This window comes from Phoca vitulina, unplaced genomic scaffold, assembly GCF_004348235.1.
Source record: "Phoca vitulina isolate PV1807 unplaced genomic scaffold, GSC_HSeal_1.0 scaffold6, whole genome shotgun sequence".
Lineage (NCBI taxonomy): Eukaryota > Metazoa > Chordata > Mammalia > Carnivora > Phocidae > Phoca > Phoca vitulina.
The window spans coordinates 36,639,160-36,654,146 of NW_022589709.1; the positions used below are offsets into that span (position 1 = coordinate 36,639,160).

Sequence of the window (14,987 nt, forward strand, 5' to 3'; positions counted from 1 at the left end):
ATTTAAATAGGCAATCCTAAAGGCAGTAAAAATGGACTGGGAACCATTGTAGTCATCCACATGTGAAATGATAATGGTTTGAGCTAAGCCAGAGGAAATGAGAAGAGAGAGAAGTAGATGGATTTAGGATACAGCTGGGGACAAAATCAACAGGGTTTTAATGATTGATTATATGTGGAATTTGAACAAGAGATAAATAAAAGATGCCCAGATTTTGCCTGGAGGTGGGGAGCAAAGACAGTGACACAGGATTGTAGAGGAAATTTCTAGTGCAATGTTGAACTGGTTGAGTTTGAATTATCTGTGGGACATCAAAAAGTAAATGACTGTCAAGCACTTGGATATATGGGTTTGGAGCACTGAAGAGAAATCTGGGGTAGAACTAGACATCAGGGAACAATAGCTTCTAGGTGGGAAGGGAAGTCATGTTTTGGACCTTAATATAATATTATAAAATTTCTAAGATGAAAAATGTGAATAAATTGTCTTCATTGTCTAATACCATAACATTTTTAGGGAGTTAGTCTTTAGTGTTAAAGCTTCGAGGAAGTACTTACACAAAGTGTTTTCATGATTTTCTTTAGTTTTTATCAGTTTGTTTTTTGATCAGTATTTATTTAGCTCTTTGGGTTTTTTCCCCCACATTATCCAGGTTTAAGCTTTAACTGCAATATGTGTCAACTATCAAAATAAATACAACAAAATGAAGTTTTTTTTTAAAGATTTTTTATTTATTTATTTGACAGAGACAGACACAGCGAGAGAGGGAACACAAGCAGGGGGAGCGGGAGGGGGAGAAGCAGGCTTCCCGCTGAGCAGGGAGCCCGATGCGGGGCTCGATCCCAGGACCCTGGGATCATGACCTGAGCCGAAGGCAGACGCTTAACGACTGAGCCACCCAGGCGCCCCAACAAAATGAATTATTATAGAACCTTTGGAATTAAAGCAACATACATACATTTATTAGGATTTAGCAGGTTAGGAGAAATATAGAAGTCCCTGGGTTTATATGTTTAGATTTCTCCCAGTTCTAGAAATAAAATGTGTATGGAAAACACTTTTACAAAAAAGTATATTTTTAAATAATTTAAATAGAGAATATTTGTTAGTAATTTTCTGCTTTCAGCTTATAGAGATACTTCAAATTTTATAAAATCAAATAATTCAGATTTATATTTCTTATAATAGAAATATTCTCAGATATAAATATAGAAATGTAACTGAATTTTTTAGTGTTACACTCTTCTATCATAAGACCACTGTAACTTTCTGCTATACAATTCTCAAGTACATACATGTATATTTTAATATCTCGGATATACCAGAATGCAATATTTTGAATATTTTGTTTCTGAAGATTATGGTAGCAATTAAGCTTAGCAGTAATTTACTAATACTTGAATAATTTATTCTCTAATTTGAATTTTCAGTGGCAGTTCTTTTGCATTGGTATTATTTTCAGTGAGCTATAACCATCTTATTTCTTAGGCTATGTAAGCAAGCATATAATTTAATTTTTGATTACTATGATAATAATTAGATACAGTACATAATATATGATATTTGTTTTCTTTCTAGGAAAATGGTTCTCCTGAAGAACATGCAATCTATGTGTGGGACCATTTCATAGCCCAGTCTGCAGCTGAGAATGTGTTTTTTGTTGCTCACAGCTATGGAGGACTTGCTTTCGTTGAACTGGTGAGTGTACATTTAACTCTGTTTTTAATTCCCAAACTCTTTACAGGCTTATCCTCCCCCACTCACTTTTAATTGATATCATTACTTAAATTACTTTAAAAAGGATGAAAACAAAATATTTTGAGTAAATAATTTTATAATGCTTGAGAAGAGTATATTTATTTTATTGTGGCAGAGCTTTTCACTGCTAACCAGAAAGCTTTTTGCCTATTCTTTATTTACACATTACTTCTTAATTTCTACAGTATAGAGCATTTTCATACATTTGATGATACTTCTGCTTCCTGTGTTATATGTACAACTATTGAAGCATGTGTTATCTGTAAAATGTTTAAAATTTCAAGAGACCTATTGAATATTGGAGACTCTTTTGTTTATCTTTAACTAACTTTTATATCCACAAGTCAGTACTTAATACTTGATCAGAATTCATGTAATTAGTATTTAAACTATCAGAAGGTTTCCATTAATCTGCTAAGTGGAATTCATTGTTTGGCTGTAAAAATCTTTACATTTCAAAAAATCTGATTCTTGGAGTTAAGATTGTGTACATTATAGAAAAAATTATCAAGATTTTAAAATTTTGTCTGTATCATATGCAGTGTTACAAGTACCACACCTTGTGCCAGTATGAATGGTTAATGGGATATAATCAATACCAAAAATGCACTAATGAAGAATTTATGCCTACATGTCCATAAACCTTATGTTACAAGGAGGTAACAGTGCTATAATAAAGTGATTAATTTGATAAAAGTGCATTTGATAATTTTAAATCCAAATAGCCTAACATGAACATTAAAAGCAGGCACAACATTGTTGTCTAACTTTTGTATCAGAACTTTGGTGTGCGTTTCTCTTTGTTGTGGAAATTAAATATATTTCCATGGCCTTTTCAACCTCCTCATACCTTATTGCTCACCCACATGATTTAGATATAAAACTGGTGGTGACACCTGGGAATATTTTAGCTGACCTAAATTCACAAATGTTTATGTTCTCTTAAGATTGATATGTAAGTTAAATCTTTTACTAAATGGATTTTACTTTTAGAAATTATTTTCAAGTACTTTTAATTCTGCATTTATTTATTTTAATATATAATAGATATTTTAAGATAGCTCTTTAACATACTAGTATGTGAATGTTGTCTTTCAGATAGTTCTTCTAGCCCCTGCAGATATAGATCTTTATATACACACACACATACACACATAGCATATATAATGTACCTTACATTTTCTTTGTAAGCCATTAAATTACTTAAACCTTGAAATTTCATCAGCTTGTAGAGTAACTTAAAATGTTTCTGAAAGCCTGCAAGACTACCCAAATTCCAGATTACTGTTAAACATAAATTCCCCCCCTTTTTTTTTTACTTTAAGACAGTTTATAAAAGCCTTTTGTACATCAAATTTGGAATTTAAGTGAATATTGGATAGTTTTTAAAATGAACTTAAGATGACAGAGTAACAGATGACCAGTGTGTCAGTCCTATTTTGCCTGTCCTTCTTGTCACACACTGGTGGATATTTCTCCACTTTTGTTCCACTTTAATATAAAGCACACAGATGTTTCAGAACAAGACTTGACTTCTGACCTTGAGGCTATTAGGGTCAGGGTCCTCAGGGCCTGTGAAATTATCACAAGCTGAGCTAAAGTTTTTCTCCATCACAGGAAGTAACCAGTAAGTAAGAAGTTAAAAAGGAGCTTTGTCAGAGAGACAAGATGGTCTCAGTAAGGGTCAGCTTCTGTAGTCTGCTATCTCTGCAGGAGGTGCATGCATGGGAGGAGGAATATAATATAACCACTGGCACATCACATATCTGTCAGGCAACACCAGGACTGAGAAGTCTATTTAATGTAATGTACCTTGTTTAGGTTTTAAAATATTAGTGGCGATTATCTCAACTTCATAATATTTGCTACTTTTTGTGAAGTAACTTTAATGGGGGTATGTTATTAGGGGCATACACATGGTGGCAACTGAAGAAAAAGTGGTTCCTGACCTAATAAAACAGATTCCTCTAAGCAAATAACAATAACAATAACTAAAACCACTAATGAGTTATACATAAATTTTTGACAAAGCTTGATTAATACATTTAAGGCCATTATGTTTCTACTTAATTTCAAAAAGATTTTTAAAAGATAGCATAGTTAAAGAAACAACAAAACCATTGAAATATTTTTAAGCCTTTGCTTTTTTCCGAAAGCTGAATAATATTCTTTCCTATTTTCCCTGATATTCTTGGGGGAAAAGTCATGGTGTTTAAAATGTTGACAAATATTTATTCTCTTGGGATTTTTCAAAATTAGTGTAATGTATAAAATTATTTTTCATGGATTCAAATTTTAATATTAACTTTACAGAAAAGTGAATTGTGAACATCTTAAATTATGTTTTAGAATTTTGTCTCAGTGTACATTAAATCCTTTCAGTAAACTTTGACTTTTTTTGAATTGTCATAAAATTTTACTCCTGCTTGAAGGCTCTCTATGCACTCCCTCCCTCTCTTTTGCAATCGCTCTCTCTTCCATCCCCCTTCTTTTTGGAGCAGTCCTAGTTTGTAGTATCATGTTTGAATGCATGGAGTTTGTTTTTGTACCACTCTCATATTATCATATTTGAAAATGTATCTTGCCATTTAATTAAAGTAAAATTGTGAATAATTGTTAAAATTAAATGTGCTGCTAATAGATATCTGAAAATAAATTAGTTTTACATTTAGAGCACAAAATATTTGTAGGACTTTCATATTTTCCTAATTGTTGTTTTGAAAACTGAGAACATTTATGATTATACCCTATTTTAAATTGTTAAGTTTCTCCTGAAAAATACATTATAATTAAGAGGTTTATTTTCAAAACCAATGCTCATTTTATGGTAGTAAATCTTGGAACTTGATCAGACCTAACCTCATAAAAACAGTATACAGTTTACTAAAATAATGAGAAAAGTGATACTAAAAATATCCTTTTCACTGCATTTATAATGACATATGGTAACAACCCAAATTTCTAATTCTCTAAACTTTCTGTGATCCTTGTAAAAATAGACGTTAAGACAGCTCTGGTAGCAATTCCAGCATTCACTCATTAAAGACAAAAGGGAAGACAGGAAGAACTATCTATTTTATGAGTTGGCAATGAATTTTAAAAAGTAATGTATCTGTCCAATGTTATCTTTTCTGTGTATTGAAGTAGTTCCAATATACAAAGTTACAGTTATTAAACCTTCATTTACAAAGTCTTAAATTTCTGTTTTTAGAAATTCTGTGTTATATATGATAGAATTAGTAGTCATAACTAAAACGCATTTACCAAATTCATTCAGAAAGACATCTACAAATAATGAAGCTTACTTTTGCCTTATATTGTTAAAATTCAAACTCATTTTTGAAAATTTACTGTCATTAAAAACAATACAGTTTTAAGCTTTTCATCATCTCTTTCACTAGCCACTTTGATGAAGTGATTCCATTGCTTACATTGTTGGTCATTTCAAAGTGCTTTGCTCTTGTCTTTCTAGGTGATAGTTTGACAAAATCAAGCAACCTTAAAATTTTCTTTTATTTGGAAATAAGTTAGCTTTACTTGTCTCAATGCTCAGTTTCCCGTCTCAGCTCACCTTACCGTCCATGTTTGCAGTGCTCAATAAATCAATTTGCATTCAGATTTCTTTCTTTAGCCAAAGTGAGAGTGTTGATACATTTTTTTATGAAACACATTAAACAATTTTAGCAGATGTATTTCATTAGTTTATTGAATCATCTTAGCCGATATCAAATTATTATTATTTTTCTTATGGCTTTTATTTCCTTTTCCATATTATTAGTGATATGTTCACAACCACCACTAAAAACATCACTTAAAATGTGTGAAAACTGCTCCTTTTGAAAGTGTATCTCTACCCACTTTTGATTTTGGTTTTTCCATGCTTGTCAGCACTTGATTGGCACCTCACTTGCATGTGAATTAAGGAATGAAGGGAACGCTCTTTCCCTGCCATTGTTCCATGCTGGGCTCCCGAGCCTCCAGGCAGCCTAAGCTGACCTTCAGCAGCTGATAGAGGACTAGTTTTTGGACATAACTGTGGGAGGACACTCAAGCTCAGTCTACTCTGGGTCAGTCTTTTAAAAAAATCGCCTGAAGCATGATTTGGATTTACTCTGAAGAGAAAATGGAATGGGACTAAAAGTATTCAGTTTTACCTTGAGTGACATCAGCTAACTGTGACCTTAAAGAAGCATCAGTTACATTTTGTCTACAAAGAACAAATAAATTAGATATTGGTAGTATATCTGTACACTAGTATATAGATATTGGTAGTAATGTGATCAGTGGGAAAAGCTAAAAGTTGTGTGGGCTACTGGGAATCAAGTATTGAGGAAAGGGAGAATAAGTAAGGGATAAAACAAAGAAAAATTGAGCCATAATAGTATCAAGGTGATTCAGGCCAAAAATACTTCTTACAAACCTACTTTAAAATATTGGTAATACAGCAAAAATAAGTTGCCATTTGTAATATAACTTGAATTTCTGATTTGGTTGCCTACATGATACAAACAGCATGTTAATGTATGGGATGATTACAACTTGTGTGGAATGCTCTCTTAATTTTTGAGTTATTTTACAGGAAGATGGTTTAGTTTAGTTTCTATAACTATTTTCTATGCTCCTTAAAGAGAAGAATCGGAGGTTATATTATTTTTATCACCTCTATTCACTTTTATTTCATGCCTTGAGTGTAGTGTAGATACTATCTTTTGATTGATTGTTGGTAACACTAATTTTAGGAGTTAGTTGCAAGAATCCAAGTGAGATCCAGTGAAGGGCTTTACCCACATAGAAGTAGTGAGAGTAAGCAAGCATTCGAGATGTTAAGGAGGAGATTCTCTATGGCTTAGTGACATTGGATCCAGACAGCTGAATGAAAAGAAAAAGGGCATAGTTTATCCTTCCCCCAAGCACACCATATCAAAGAGGATATAAAAGGAATCCAAGCACAACAGATAAATAATAATAAACAATGATTATGCCAATACGTAAGTATTTGGGAGAAATGTTTGCACATACTGTGTAGTTGATAATTGTGATTAATAATAAATGAATAAATGAGATATCAAGTCAGGGTTTTAAAAAGAAAAGGAGAGAATTATATATACAGATGTGATTTGTTAATAAACTTCACAGGAGTTTGACTTTTTTAACTTTTACTCACATAATTTTTAATAAATATTAGGAGGACCACTGTTTGAAGGAATGACTCCACTTGTTCATTTTTATGTTAACTCCGCTCCTTTTGTCCCGTATCTAACCAGCCAACACATTTTGTCAGTTATTTCTCTCTGAAATATTGATCATGTCTTTTCTTCTCTCTGCCCACTGTTAATTTCATCATTTTACAACTATATCATTGTACTCTTCTACCCATTTCCTACTGGCTGTCTTTACTCTTTATTTCACACTATATAGCACACCATAGATAATATTATTTAAACACCCCTTTCATCATGCTATTCCTGAATCACATTGGCTCCAATTGTCTACTACATTATGCTTCCTCTCTGTAACTGTAAGATCCTCTGTATAATCTGATAATTTATTTCCAATTGTATTTTTTCCCAGTAGAATTCAATTCTAGTCTAATTTCCTTACTGCCATTGCCCCATCTCATTACACCTCCACCCCTGGCCTCCAAGCCCACTGTAGTAGAAGAACACAAACCTCAGAAGATGATCTGGGTTTGAATCCTAGTTCTGATACCTAAAAATTATGATAACTTGGGTCAGATCTCTTTTGTGTGTCGTCCTCCTCTGAAAGTACCCACATCACAGCAAAGTTTGAGGATTAAATTAGATAATTCCTGGTTTTGAGGAATTAAATCAGTGGTAGTTAAATATGAGTCCAAATGCGCACAGGAGGTGCTCATTTTCATTTTTGCCAATGCCATTTCCCCCTCCCAAGTGAAATAATTTCCCTCCTTACTAGATTTTTCACAAAGTATTCTCACTTAACTCCCCATTTTTCTGTAGTATTTATATGTTTCACAAATGAAAGCTTTAGTTTTGTTTTACAAATTAGTTTTGTTTTTATCTTTTTATCTCTGAGTCTTATCTTGCCCCAGTTACCTGGAACAATGTTCTTGTTCCACCACCCCTCCCCAAGTTTGGAAACAATATAAATTGCAATAACATGAGTAGGCTTAAATATTTGCAAAGTTAATTGATCTATATAGAGAGTTTGAGCACTAGCAATAACTCTTTTACTAAGTAAACTTAATCTTTCTTTGTACCCTCCATTGGAATATTGACTAATATGGGAATTCTGCCTAATCAATTCTTTCACATCAGACAGTATTACCTACCCTTTTTGTCCTGGTGTTAGTCTCTTATAGTCTTTTTTCTACTGGTGTCCTCAGCCCCTCAGCTGACTGAAAAGATTGCTTCTCTCTGACTCACTCTTCAAAGTATAGTCTTCTCAGTCAAAAAAGAAAACTATTAAACTAAGTTATAACTATATCCTCATAATGTTGTATAGCACTGTATGCAGTAAGTCTAGGAAGCTTTCCATTTCATCCCCAATTGAGTTTAATATTACCTTTTCTTTAATAATTAGCTTACCTATGCTTATTTCCTTTTTTTCACTTTAAAAAAATTTTGTGGTTAATTAACATTTATTGAGATATAAATAAGATTTATTAAGCTTTCTTGAGATATAATTCGCATGCCATAAAATTAATCTTTTAAAGTGTCCAATTCAGTGGCTTTTAGTATGCCCACAGAGTTGTACAACCATCACCACTAATTTTAGAACATTTTCATCTTCACAAAAGAAACTCAGTACCCATTAGCCATCACTCCCCATGTTTACAATCCTACCAGCAATGTATGAGAGTTCCGATTCTCTACAACCTCACCAACACTTGTTTTTGTTTGTCTTTTTTATTTCTGCTATTCTAGTGGGGGTGAACTGGTATCACATTATGGTTTTTATTTGCATTTCTCTAATGGCTAATGATTTTGAACACCTTTTCATGTGCTTATTGGCCATTTATGTATTTTCTTTGGGAAAATGTCTTTTAAAATTTTTGTCCATTTTTTTGTGTTGTCATTGTATTGTTGAGTCCTAAGAGTTCTCTCTGTATTCTGATACAAGTCCCTTATCAGATACATGATTTGCAAATATTTTCTCCTATTCTGTGGGATAGCTTTTCACTTTCGTGATATCCTTTGAAGTACAGAAGTTTTTTATTTTGATGAAGTTGAATTCATCTAGTTTTTGTTTTCGTCACTTGAGTTGATTTTTGTACATTGTGTGAAGTGTGGTTCAACATAATTCTTTTAAATGCAGATATTCAGTTGTCTCAGCACCATTTGCTGAAAAGACTATTCTTTCCCCTTTGATTTGTCTTCTCATCTTTGACTGTAAATATGTAAGGATTTGCTTCTGGATTCTCAATTCTATTTCACTGATATATGTGTCTCTCCTTATACCAGTACCACACCGTCTTGATTATTGTAGCTTTGTAGTAAGTTTTGAAGTTGGGAAGTGTGGATTCTCCAACTTTGTTCTTCTTTTTGAAGATTGTTTTGGCTATTCTAGGTCTCTTGCATTTCCATATGAATTTTAGGATCAATTTGGGGAGTATGGCTATATTAATAATGCCTTCCATTCCATGAACATAGGCTTTCTTTCCATTTATTTAGATCTTTTTTCAAAAATGTTTTATTATTTTCAGTGTACAAACCTTACACTTCTTTTGTTAAATTTATTCCTCAGTATTTTATTCTTTTCATGCTATTGTAAGTGAAATTATTTCTTAATTTCACTTTCAGATGGTTCACTGTTAGTGTAAAAATACAATTTTTATGTGTTGGTCTTATATTCTATAACCTTGCTGCACTCATTTATTAGTTCTGGTGTGTGTGTGTGTGTGTGTGTGTGTGTGTGTGTGTGTGAATTTCTTAGAATTTTCTATGTTCAGGACCACTGAATAAAATTATTGAATAAAAATAATTTTACTTCTTTTCTGATCAAGATGCTTTGCTTTTCTTCTCTCTCCTTTTTTTCCCCCCTAATTGATCTGTCCAGTACAATGATGAATAGAAGTAGCTACAGTAAACATCCTTTTGTTCCTGGTCTTAAGGGGAAAGCATTCATTATTTCACCATTAAGTATGATGTTACTTGTGATTGTTTCCATTCTTGGTAGGTCATTTCCACTAAGGACCTTGTGTGCTTCTTAATGCTTATATCCCTCATTCACACCAAGATCAGGTTGCTCAAAAGTCTGACATGGAGAAAAATTTCACTAATCTTTAATAAAAATCTTTTCGTAGAAAAAGGATCCATATTACTCCATTAGAATTACCTTTTGAAGAGGCTTTTTCAGTGTCCACATAAATGGGCTGCATCCAGGGCTTATTGCCCTACGACTGTGCAGCTGCAAGATTGGGCACTCTATCTGTTAATTCAACAGACTGCCTGGAAACAACTGGTAAATTAGCACAATACCATGTTAAGGAGAACCCCGAGAAATTGATACATTAATTTGTTAGATACAAATCTTTCTACAAGAAATACTTCCTTTTCATTGGTTTTACAAAGTATCTTAATGAGAGATTTTGCATTTTACTGCAGGTATGAGAGCATGATTAACTATTATAGACCTTTTATAAGGGGGATTGTAGAAAAACACATTTCAGTTAATAAAGAGGCTGTTTTTACTATACTTACAACATTATGATAATCACTTAATGTAAGCTCTTCCCCAAATAAGATTCCCAACCACAGTGACAGCTCTGGTTTGACACCACAAATTGAAAAGAGCTCTTAGAGGACAAAAATTTTGCAATCAAAACCATTTAACTTCTGTCTTAGATTTCAATCCTTATTTAATAATTTACTCAAATTAACTCAGGGAAGCCAGGTACACTCAGACTCAAAGCATACTAGATCCATGTTGGGATACAACTTGAGAGAACAAAGATAGAAGCCAGATCTGGGGAAAGGTCTCATTAGTAGAGTTTAGAATGGGTTCAAGAAGAGCTAATTTAGCTGGAGAGATTGGCTTTGGAGGGAGTAGCAGGTGAACCATCACTAGGTAAGCATCAATAGAACATGGTGAACTCAGGCTTAAATTAAGAGGTATTATCTGGTTGCAGGGAACAGAAAATCAAGGCATTGGGTGATGAATGAGTAAATAGAATGTAGTCACTAGTTCTAAGAGTACCTCTTCTCTCCAACTATACCCTACGTCACAGCATTATAGGGAAGGAAAAGGGGAAAAAAGAACAGGACCCAGCACTGGGAAAAGGATAAACAAAGAAGGTTTAAGGCTTCAAACACTGGCTAGGGGGTTAGAAATGGAATCCTTTCCTGAGAAAGAAAGAGGTTATAGCAGTAGGCAAAAACATCAAAAGAATTATGAAATGATGAATCAAGACAGTAGTCCAATTTATGTGGCTTAGATCAGAATGGGATACAGTAGAATACTGCATTCTAAGGTTATTTAGGTACCCAGGGCTTATCTTTGGTGTACTGGTTGCCAGGTTTCTATGGCAATAAAGGAGATGAGGTCGGAAGAGCTATCATTTTTCCTGTTCTCATGGCTCTGAAATGATCACACTATGGGTGTAAAACCTTTTGTGCCCAGAGAAACAAAGTGATATTCTTCTAAGCTGCTGTGTTCTTAACTTTTAGAGTTGGAGACTTTTTTTTTTAATTATGTTATGTTAATCACCATACATTACATCATTAGTTTTTGATGTAGTGTTCCGTGATTCATTGTTTGCGTATAACACCCAGTGCTCCATTCAGTACGTGCCCTCTTTAATACCCATCACCAGGCTAACCCATCCCCCCACCCCCCTCCCCTCTAGAACCCTCAGTTTGTTTCTCAGAGTCCATAGTCTCTCATGGTTCGTCTCTCCCTCCCACAGAGTTGGAGACTTTTAACCCATATACGTATGTCAGTTCTCTCTCTCGTCTTATTTTTTGTTATTGGTTTTCAGCACCTTTTCAGTGAATAAATTTAGATCACAGTAAAGCCACCTGGATCTCATAAGTTTGACTTTATTGAAATTATTTCTTGGGTTTGAATATTTTGCCCTCCAAACAATAAATGGTTTAGAAAACTATTAAAGATATTAATTCATTTTTTCATTTGAACATCCCACTCTGGGGGAAATACTAGGAAAACAGATTAAAGCACATGATCCCTGGCCACAAGAAGGTTATAGTCTAAATAGGAAGCACATTTAAACAAACAGAGTAATATATAGTAAGATACTTGTGAAGTGAGGTTGTAGCCAAGATATTAATTTCCCCAAAATGAAGATCCATAACATAAATTTGTCTTGGTTAAGTATTAGGGAGGATTGTTTCTGTTAATAGATTGATATGATCTTTTTATCAGAAAATAAAAACTCTGTAATGCATTTGTACCCTTGTCTCCTATAAACCCAGAGCTTTGGTTAGTTTTTTATTTCATTAATTATCCTCATCCTTGATCTTTTATTGAGTGTCTTAATTCATAAATATATTTTGCTTTAAGTCATCTCAAAGTCCTTTTCTTAATTGGCAAAGAATAAATAACAAATTCATTATTTTCTCTGGTTCCTATTCTGCTAGCCTGGCTGGGCCTATAATAAGTATATACTCAATAAATGGTTTTTGATCCTGTATTTATATAGAGATAAGTTATCAAAAATAGATCTCAGATGGTGCTTCGTTGAGTCAGATGAAGAAAGTAAGGTCTGGGCATTCATTTTGAGCCACAAGATAGCACAAAACAGGGTGGACAAGAGAACAAAGTTGATTATTTAAGATGTAAAACAGGGACATTTAGAATCAGTATGCTTGAGTGTGTAGGAGGTATAGTCTGTGTCTTCAAAATTTTGTACACTTGGAAATTGGTCAGTGAATGAAGAAAAACAACTGAGAAGATATTGAAATCTCTACTCAAGGGAAGTAGCCAAACCTAACCCTAACCCCAAAACTAGTTATGTTTTCTCTGATTAAATTGAACAAATTAAATCTCATATTGTCTAGGAAAAAAAAAATTGCCTGTTTAAATATGTATTAGCGTATTCAGATTTCTTCTTAGTTTTCCATACCTTATTTGAATTTTTCTCATAAAGAAGTTTATTAAAAAGCATAAGAATACAATAAAAATTGCTATTTAATATTTCGGTGACAATTTTATAATTGAGTCAAATGATTTAAAAGTGTTCTAATTTCTAATATACCTAGTTTATGCCTAATATCCATAAATCTTGACATCTAACTTCTAACATCTTATCTCCAAATTTCTTTGCTGCATTAATCAGACATCTGGATCAAAAGGAAAACTTGGCATTTATCTTTCTAAAGGAGAGACACTGGCCAGAAAGATAAAGCACCTCAACTTTCTCCTACAGTAGAAATTCCCTATCTTGACTTCTTTCCAGTTATAAGATATCAAGGGACACTGTATAATTATAAATGTTGATTCTCTAAAAAATTCTAATAGCCTGTCTGCTAACAACAAAGAAACCTTGACTTTCTCAATAAAGTGGTGCCCTGTGAACAATTGTCATAAAATATGAGATCACTAGCCCCTATGCATTGCCTTTGTTGTATTACTGCCTAGTTTACCTCAGAAAAAATTCCTATTTCTAATGTCATTAATAGTGTAATAATAGTTCTTACCGTTGTTACAGGCTGAGCCTTAAATTTTCAGTTTTGCAATTTTAGGATATCTATCTAAATATTAGACATATTTATGTTTATATTATGTCCAAATATTAAATGTGTAGTAATATATTAGCTTTCTTTAGCATATGATAAACCTTCACATCTGGTGACGCTTGCCTTTACTCCAACATCATACAATAGATTTTCAAGTAAAACGGATACCTTCAAATCTGACTGCTGTATTAGAGCCCTTTCTCACTCTACTAGAGCCCTGTCGTTGCTAGTATAGTAGAATTCATATAATCTGTCAGCCAGCCATGGGGACCCAAGACATGGTTGGGTCAAGAACAGTTCTAAGCAATTCATAGTGGTGTCTTTGAAAATGGACATTTTAAATAGAACTAGCATTTATGAATGTTTTACACATCAGAAGGCAACAACAGCATCTTCCGGTTCATCATTAGCTTCATTAATACTTCAATGATACTTAGTGTGCACCAGGCACTGTCCTTACCATATACTTTATGTAAATATATTTTATCTCATTTAATCCTCATAAATCTTTGTGAGCTTCATACTGTTATCCCCATTTTACAGATGAGAACATTTATTTTTTTTTTTTTAAAGATTTTTTATTTATTTGACAGAGCGAGATACACAGCGAGAGAGGGAACACAAGCAGGGGGAGTGGGAGAGGGAGAAGCAGGCCTCCTGCAGAGCAGGAAGCCCGATGCGGGGCTCGATCCCAGGACCCTGGGATCATGACCTGAGCCGAAGGCAGACGCTTAACGACTGAGCCACCCAGGCGCCGCCAGATGAGAACATTTAAATATATCTTTTCTTCCTTTGAAGGCAGACCTCTCATTTTGTTACCCTGGGTTTTGGTGTGTTTCTTCTCTCATCAAGTACCTATGCCAAATAAATGGTGTAATATACTGACTAGGTTGACTCTTATTCCTAAGACAACCTCCTGGTTTTTCATATATGTCAGGATTCAGGTCTGCATTTCTCTGTTGAAGTACATGATGATTTAGTTTTTATTCTGTACCCTATTTACTGTTTATTCTTTCTGGGCCTTCCATGCAGACTTTCAATTTTAATCAATTCTTAATTACCCAAACTAATGAAGTGGAAAGAAGGTGTGGAAATTTTAAAATAACAGGCAATCCCCAAATCATTTATATTTAAATTTTGAATATGTTTTTGATGTGGTGCTCTGGAAATTCAGTTTAAGCTGAAAAATTGAAAACATTTTATGAAGATCTGGAAAGCAGATGAATTTCCTTGGCCAAGCCCCTGGTTGGCTCTTCTTTTTTTTTTTTTTAAGATTTTATTTATTTATTTGACAGTGAGAGACACACAGCGAGAGAGGGAACACAAGCAGGGGGAGTGGGAGAGGGAGAAGCAGGCTTCCTGCAGAGTAGGGAGCCCGATGTGGGGCTCGATCCCAGGACCCTGGGATCATGACCTGAGCTGAAGACAGACGCTTAATGACTGAGCCACCCAGGCAGCCCTGGTTGGCTCTTCTTTGCAGCTCATTCCATGCTGGAAATAGACAGCTATCTTCTAATACCAACTAAATAGACTTGACTTTTCAAGTTTCACTGG

The 14,987-nt window shown here is 33.8% G+C and overlaps 1 protein-coding gene across 5 annotated transcripts in view; it reads left to right on the plus strand.

Annotated features, from left to right (window-relative positions):
• Nucleotides 1-14,987, plus strand: part of FAM172A (family with sequence similarity 172 member A) — a 410,254-nt gene that overhangs the window by 218,836 nt on the left and 176,431 nt on the right. For all 5 annotated transcript variants that reach the window (XM_032404002.1, XM_032404006.1, XM_032404005.1 and 2 more), the window contains one exon: nt 1,579-1,698. In XM_032404002.1, the coding sequence (XP_032259893.1) occupies nt 1,579-1,698 (120 nt within the window). The remainder of the gene's footprint in view (nt 1-1,578; nt 1,699-14,987) is intronic.